General features: G+C 32.1%; 1 protein-coding gene across 2 annotated transcripts in view; it reads right to left on the reverse strand.

The window, feature by feature from the left end:
• Positions 1 to 1,780, reverse strand: part of LOC110019579 (protein DROOPING LEAF-like) — a gene marked incomplete in the record, with an annotated part of 8,759 nt that extends 6,979 nt beyond the window's left edge. Inside the window, 3 exon segments of one of the 2 annotated variants that reach the window (XM_020717308.1) lie at positions 64 to 157; positions 1,249 to 1,377; positions 1,645 to 1,780. In XM_020717308.1, the coding sequence (XP_020572967.1) occupies positions 64 to 157; positions 1,249 to 1,377; positions 1,645 to 1,713 (292 nt within the window). 2 annotated transcript variants of the gene reach the window in all.
• Between the last annotated feature and the right edge of the window lie 7,170 nt (positions 1,781 to 8,950).

Below are 8,950 nucleotides of genomic sequence, written 5' to 3' on the forward strand. Positions count from 1 at the left end.
ATATATATATAAATAATTAAACAAATAAATAAAATTGCAAAAATAATGATAATAAATTAATACGTTTGACAACAAAAGGTGCTTTTGGTGCTTGCTCCATAGAGCTTGATGAAGATGCTGCTGAAAGCTGTCCCTTCCTACAATCATTACATGGATCCTGCATGCAATTTCACCAAAAACAAAGCAGGTCTTAGACAATCAAAAACACCCCTTTCTTGGCTAAATTTGTTGCAGACCCTTTCTTCAGAAATTTAATTCACACAACCAGTCCTGTTTCCTCAACTCATAATAAAGAGAGAGAGAGAGAGAGATAAAGAAAGAGAGAGAGAGAGTATAGTTGGTGAATTTCATTTAAAAATTATATTTTTATGTAGGAAGAACTTTTATGTATTTGCAGAAGTTTGTTTCTTAATAAAAAGAGTATATTTTGATGTTAAAATTACTTTTTTTATATTTGAAATTAAGAATGGGTAAGCTTAATTGTTATTATATATGAACAAAAATTTCAAATAAATAGAAAAAAAATTATCTTTGAGAAACTTTTTGGAGATTGAGATGTGAAAGACTAGAAGTTTGAAATTTAATAACTTTTTAAATTCATTCAAAGCAACAAAATTGAGAGATATCATTGAAATTTAACTCATCAGCACTACATTTTGCTTTATTTTGAACTTAGAACTCTTCATTTTAGCATCGAAGGCCTTAAACAATTTAATTAGTATGAGATTATGCATGATCATCTTTGTTTCTTCATTTAATACTGTTTGAGGAGAAAATATTATGTTTCACACGATATCTTGGATCACACCACATTCTTTGAACAATAACATGATACGATTTGCACCATCATCCGCACGCACACGCACGAGAATTTTTCCATTATATATTACTTCTTTGGGCTCCTAGACAGCTATTTATTGTGAATTTTGTGCATAACAACGTGATGCGATCTACACCATCATCTGCACATACAAGAATTTTTTCATTATATATTACTTGTTTGGGCTCCTAGGCAACTATTTATTGTGGATTTTTTTCACTTAATGAGTTCTACAAAATTCTTACCATCTCTTAAATTAAGTTCGTTATTATGTTCTTATATATCCTTCATATCTGACAAACCAGCATCCTCTCATGATGCTGATAAAAATCATATTTTTATAAATATGTTACTTAGATTCAAATAAGAAATTAATTTATAGTATATATAACATATAAAATAAGAAAAAGGGAAAAAGAAAAATACACCTGAAATCCCAACTGGTGATCAGAGTAATGAGCTTGAAGCAAACGCCTAGGGTTTAGGAAAGAGAGATGATTGCAGTGCCCACACTTCACAGTAACAGTATCCATCAACCTCTTGCATGGAACTCCAACCTGCAGCTACCAACACAACATCACTGATCTCAAAAAACCACAATAAAATTCAGAAAGAGATCTCCTTTATCAGTCCTTCATATATTAAACTAATAAAAATCAATAATTCTTCTCAAAAACAACCTATAATTGATCAAAACTGTATTTTTATGATGTTAGAGAACTTCAGTACAGTCCTGAAGTAAGAAAAAAAGGGAAATTTCTCTCTTTTTTTTAAGAAAAGTTTTGGTTCATATTGTAAATTGAGGTATGGAGATGAAGGATTACCGCAAGAACAGTGTTGCAGTAAGCACAGCGAACGTAGCAGAGATGCTCCCTTGAAGAAACCAGATCCATAAGAAGAGAGGAGGGAGAAGGAGAGGGGAAAGAGCAGAAGAGGGTGTGGAGGAGAGAGAGAGAGAGAGAAGAGGAAAAGAGTAAGCTGTAAGCAATGAAGGAGTAGGACTTCTATTCTAGCAATACTACCCGCCGGAGGCCTACTCTTGGAATGTACGGCAATGGAGTAGAATTTATGTGCGATCTCCACACTAAAAAATACACATTTTATTTTTTATTTTTTATTTTTTAAAATTTTCTAAATTTTTTTTAAAGGAAATTGGTATTTGGCAGAGGTCCAAATACTAATTTTTCATGCCCCAGGCTCTATGATGAAAGCTCACATAATATGCCTAAATATTTGAGAATCCAGCGCCACTGAGAATCGAACCCACGACCAATGATAAATCTATCTAATAAGTGAGTTAAAACTTAGTTTAGAGAATGTTATAAACATATAGTTGAAATTTAAATGTATAATCAAGATATATTATAGACGTATTTAGGTACATAGCACCCAATCTGAATGTATTATACTTATAAATATATATATATATATATAATATTTTAAGTTTTAAAAGTGAAATGCATATTTTTCATCCATAAATAAAGTGACATAAATGAAAAAATGAAATTTATGTGTTAGATATGTAAAATACAAAATAATTGAGTTGTATGCATATTAATCTTCCTAATATATATATATATATATATATATATATATATATATATATATGGTGATTAAAATTTGAAGAAATAGTTAATGCGAGCTTTATGTTAGTTTAGAGGGGATGGGAATGCCACACCAAATTCAGGAGTGAGAAGCCTCTTATGTCAACTATTAAATGAACACCATCTTTGTTCGGAAAAACCCAAATTTTTTTTAATGAAAATCATGCATAAATCCTTACTTGTCCATTTAATTCTATACTTAAATGGTTTTATAATTAATATTGTTATATATTAAAATTAATGTAAAGTCAATTGCTTATGTTACAGTTGATGCAAATTTTTTTAAGTTAAAAAGTGTTTATATTTCCTACTTTTAGTACTCTTTTTTTTTTTCTAGTTTCACTTACATAGCCTAATTATAAGTGATGTAGCTATAAAGGGACTTTAACTTGGAGACATATTACGTTTGTCATCTAGATGTCCGAATGACGGAAAAAATTTGTGTACGTAAGACATATGCAGCGCTGCGTACGTTTTGAAGATTATACAGATGATATAAGGGGGTTATATCCGCGTTATACCCCCTTGTAACCTCAATGTTACCTTCCGTAACCTACCTGTAATCTACAAATAAGTTTCGCGCTTCTCTTTTCATATATTAATAACTTATTTGTAGGTTACAGATATGTTACAGAAGGTTATATGGAGGTTACAAGAAGGTATAACGCGGATATAACTCCCTTATATCCCTTGTATAACCTCCAAAACGTACGCAGCGCTGCATACGTCTTACATACGCAAATTTTTTCCCCGAATGACAACATGGATTGTAGCACATCATGTATATAGTGGTGTGGTGTGATTCTTGCTATCATTCAGACATACAATGTCTAGATATAATATTTTCTTCTTGGAGAGAAAAAGAGTAGAATTTGTCTCCTTAAAATTAGAGGAAAATGATTATTCCTACCTTAAATTTAGTAATACAAATACTATTATATATGGTCTTCAGATGTATAAACACAAAAATACATGCAAATCTAATTTCATCAATCACATAATTATTCTATCATTCATCAAGCATGAAATGTTTGAAATATCAAACAAAAAACCCCTCTAAAATAGCCAACTTTTTCCATATATTTCACCAATCAAAAGATCTAAATCTATACAAATATATATTTTTTAGAGAATTTATTTTCTTATGGCTAAATGAAGAGAATACTGAATTCATTCTTTATATGGAGAGGCAATGCTTGACATAAATGTGATGATATTTAAAATATTAATGTGAACAGTCACATTAAGTTTCGGCTAGATCTTTTGCATCATTTAACATTTTGTTTTGAGTTTTGCATTTATAAATGCATGAATTTATCCATTTCCACACGTGAGGCAAATTGGAATTCATTTACATGGAAGAATTAGTGTGAAAGATGGAAATGCATGGATAAATGTATTGATTTAAATGATTAAAAAGATTGAAGGAATCATCGCTTTATCTTTATTTTTTATTTTTTTATTTTATCTCAAACATAATGGTTGAGGGTGTAGTTTTCGGCCACCATGACGTTGTGGTTTTGAATCACAGATATCGTCATTTGGGCTCATCTTTATTGAGTATAGAATAGCTTTTTGTGCACTTGCACAAGATATAGTTGTTGAGGGTATAGTCATACACCGTGAGGTCGCGGGTTCGAAAGTATATTACCCTTAAGTCCCACCTTTCCAAAAGAATAATCTTAATCTAATATTTTTTCGTGCATTTACTTATGACATGGTAGGTGAGAGTTTAATTTCCAATCGTAAGGTTACGGGTTGGAAACACGTATGTTAACGTCGCTCTTTCATCTCAACGTTCCTGAAAATTTATTATACAACTTCGAGCACTTAACTACGATATAGTGGTTGAGCGTATATATAGAAAGCATGTCTTCCATTATTATTATTATTATTATTATTATTATTGTTAGATATAATCTATTCATTTATATTTATATTGTAGACCAATACATCTTTTTGGTAATTAAGACTTTTTTATAATTAACAATGAATTAAGTTCTAATTAGCCTTTGCTACATAAACATTGAATGAAAAGTTTCACAAAGTACTAATTTTATATAAAGAAAAAAGTTAGTTATTTGCTTTGTTTAGTCAGCTTTGTGTTTTTCTACTCATTAAGGCAAGTATAATCAAGTTAAATTTTTTCTTCTCACATGGATGACAGAAAATGAAAAGTTTGACATATCAGAATTTTCAACCTCTATTTCTTTCAAAATTTTGACCAGAAGAATTTCAGGAGAAATTTATGCAAAAAAAAGGTCTTTTTGCTAATATATTTACCATAAATTTAAGAATATCCACTATAGAAAATAAATTAAATTTGCGTTGGAAAAATCAGACGAAAATTGATTTGCATCTAATTTATGTATGTTTCTTTCTACGGGTAAATTATGGGTCGGTAATGTTAATTCCATCATTTTTTACGTTGAAATATTCCAACACAAATAATTTAAGTTGGTTTTTGTGTCGCAATAGCATCAGATTTGTTTAGTCTACATATGTCGAACACTGCATTTGAAAACATCAGGCAATAAAGAATATCGTCAGATTATAGTCGTATTTGCAGTAGATAATGTTGATCAATGATGAAATATTATTGTCAATTTAGTATCGAGCTTTTCGAAACAAAACAAACGCAAAAACTACGCAAACCTTAACCATAGAAAAAAAAAATCAGAAGAGCAATTGAATTTCCACAATTTGCGCATAACATAAAATTCATATCACATACCGCATTCTATCAAGTCATATCACAGATCATAAACCTAAAAAAGATCACTAATGAAAAGAAGAAATTGTCACAAATCATCTCAAATAAAATTAGTAAAGTTAACCCAAAATTCTACAACAAATGTTCAAAATAATATTTACAAATACAGGAAACATAAAAATAAACTGCTCATCATCTCCCTCCTCCTCCTCCTCTACGGATGTTAATGGTCGTTTGACTCGGCGATCTACTAAAGTCTTCGCCATGCCCACTAAAAAGTCCATGACCCTACGTTGGCCTTCCAGAATTTGCTCACGCAATTGGATGATTTCTTCATTCATTACAGCCACCTTCCTGACAAGAACCTCTTGGCTTGGCCGTGAGGAGCACAGGAAACTCAATACGGGACCACGGGAAAGCTCGACCTCAAAGGTTATGTCATTCGCTCCAAGTCTATAAACCCTCACCTTCTTCTTCTCCTTCACCTGCGTCCAAAGCTCGTATTCAGGCTGCACAGAGTTAGACTGCCTACTTTGTTGCTAGTGTAAGTTTGGCCCTAACTGAACAAGTGCCTCTCCCGAAGCTACTCGAACTCCTCATGCCTAATTAAAATCAGTGTTTAATTGACACTTTCAATAGTTAGAGTCAAAATAAACTTTTAGGTTAAGATTTTTAACTTACAGTACGTTGGGAGTGCTCCGAGACCCACTACGTAGTCCCCAGGCGCCGATGAGTTTGTGCATGCAGCTTCGCAATGAAGGGAGCACGACTAAAATATTTGGCTTGCGTAGCGTACAAAATTGGTTAGCAATACAAAATTGCTTCAAATTTTAAATTAATATTTAAATATTTAAGGAAATCTTACCAGCCTCATGTAGTGCTCCGTATGGGGGACTGATCTGCCAATATGGAGCGCAGATGCCCTGGCCTCCTCGGTCACCCGGTTGGTCTGGTTTGTCTGCCTCTTCCTCTTATAATCAGGTGAGGCCCGAGCTGCGAACAACTGACCCTTGAGCTCCTCATTGATCCAGACATACCACTCACCCCTTTAGCGAGCTGTCGTGAAAATGTCTCTGAGGCAATGCCTACCTAGAATCCCGAATATTCGACGGATCTGATGGTGATGCTTTGGGAGTCAGGTGAGGACCTCTGCAACATAAAAATTAATCCATGTGTTAGTATAAAAAATTAAATCAAATATACAAATCCAATTCAAATTATATGATCGTACTTCAAAATCCCCGAACCATAAGTCATGAGTGGTTACAGAGATGTGTTTTCATGAGAGATAGAGTTGATCGTACTTGCTCCTGATAATCTATGTGATGCAGGTGATAGACATTACGTGGGGAATGAATCTGCTTTTGAAAAAAAGTTAGTTAAAAAAGAAATATAGCATGAAGAATAAACATAATACAATATTAAAAATAAATTACGAGTCCTCTTTTGACAATAAATGTACCCTTGGGGGGAGTTTATGGGCCGGACTCAATGGTGTGTATTTATATGTTTTGATGAAGCCAGACTTGAGTGGCTCATAAGCCTGTACTTCGGCTGGATCGATCATGATTCAAAATGACTTTTACATTGAACCAGTTGTTGCACCGGTGAATTGAGCTAACTTTTGATGAATCAAAAATTTTTAATTTTTTTTCTTTTATTTTGAATATTTTGTTAAAAAAAGAAAAACTAATTAAATTATTATAACCAAAGTGCAACAAACATTTGCAACCAGAAAAATCAACCAACTGTTATATTTTTCAAAGTGAAGATATAATTTGTTATACTTATTCTATCATCAATAGCTTCTGTCACGCCTGAATCTACATATCCATGTAGATCAATTCCTGCACTTCTAAAGCAAAGTGATAGTTATTTCTTTCAAGTATTTGGGAAACTATTTCACCGCACCACCTTCCAATGTTGTTTTCCCGGATTATTCATATACACGTTAATCACTCTCACTGCATGTGCAATATTTGGTATTGTGTATAACATCACTTATATCAAATTTCCAATAACCAAAGCATAAGAGGGTTTTTTCATCTGTGCTTGATCAGCTTCAGACTTTGACGATTTTTCCTTAGATAGTCCAAACTAATCGGTTAAGGAAGTGCAAACCGGTTTTGGCTCAAAGAATGATTGAGTATCATCATATACGACTTCAATGTATCTGCACTCTGCTCCATACTGGTTCTCATTCCGAGAATTGTGATATTGGAATTCCTCTTCTTTCACATGTCCGGACGACAATCTTGATGCGGCCACATAAAAAAAAAATCATCAAAAAAGATTTTTAGAAAAATATTTTAGCAAGAGTTTTTACATACAAAAATTTATCCCCCATAAAACTTAAAAAATGCATTTTGTTTAAATGGGACATTTACATATATCAAACTATTCTTTATGTATTTACATATCCAACAACTAGACTTCTACATTTATATTTGTAACACTCAAAGCTTTAACATCACAGCAATAGTATCACTATCATCTATTTTCCTTAAATAAAATATACCTTTTCATGTATAGATTTATCACAACAATGTTTCATAAATATAGATATGAAACTTTAAATGTTGGACGTGTAAATATGTAAGAATTGTGCGGTATGTATGTAAACTTTCCTTTTTCTCTTGTGGTGGAGAATTCCTTTGGGTGTGCTTGGGGCTCTTTAGGACCACTAAGTTCCCATAGAAGATTAACTATTAAACAAATTCTTTCAGAAGTTGATCAAAGTGGATAAAAAAATAATTTTTAATTTTTAATTTTAAATTAAGTTCAATTATCTTATTGTTATATTTAAAAATAACTATATAAAAAATTAGTGATGTCACCTCCAATTGTCATGATAATTGCCAAGTGCATTTTTCCTATATCTCAGTTATATTATTCACTTTGACTATTTGGAATTGTCACCATTAAAAAAAATGCTTAATTAACAAACCATCTTAAGTAATGTTGTGATTGAGTTTATAATCATTTAGATAACTTAAAATGAAATCAACTATCCATCTCTAGTATAAATTATATGATAGAGATATTAATGATTGAGAATGTAATTAACTTGATAAAGATATAGCATCAAAGGAACATTTGTCCCTCCAGTCAAGAACCAATGTCATGCCAAAGGAATATGATTTCTTTTATAGTCAACATTGCTTGTTTGTTTTTTCGTCAAAATTTTGGGTCACTTGAGTACTCCCAACCTCCAGTAATAGCACAACTAAATTTGGGTTGATCTGTAGAGCACATAAGTCATTGTATCTCCCTCTGTCACCTGCATTTCTCGGTGCTAGTGTCCATTTCTTTTTCAAACCTAGAAATAGTTATGAAGGGGCACCTTTTGGGTTTTTCACCTTGATTTGTCCTCCACTGATTAATTATACTTTTTTTAGACAAAACTTATTTACTAGTATATCTTATTTGGTGAAAATCCAAGTAGTATCCAGTATTCTCTATTTTCACATTGCATTCTAAAGCTGTGAAGAAGTCATTTTAGGGCCCTCTTCCTTTTAGTTTCTCTTCAAAGAACTTTGTAATGAGTGCTTAGTCTTTCTTGGGGTAGGAGTTTCATTCAAATTTAATTGAGTTGGCTCCTTCCTCTTCAAATGTGCTCTCTCTCTCTCTCTCCCTATCTGTTTGTGTGTGTGTGTGTGTGTGTGTGTTAAATTCTAATTCTTATGTTGTGTTTAATGGTTAGTAGGTTGTTTCAATTATACCTCCTCTTGTTAATAGCAAGCATAATATATTATGTACCATTATTCTTGAATAATATTCAATTTTTACAAATCTTTTTTCATAACACGAGCA

This window comes from Phalaenopsis equestris, unplaced genomic scaffold (assembly GCF_001263595.1).
Source record: "Phalaenopsis equestris unplaced genomic scaffold, ASM126359v1 Scaffold000061, whole genome shotgun sequence".
NCBI classification, from domain to species: Eukaryota; Viridiplantae; Streptophyta; class Magnoliopsida; order Asparagales; family Orchidaceae; genus Phalaenopsis; species Phalaenopsis equestris.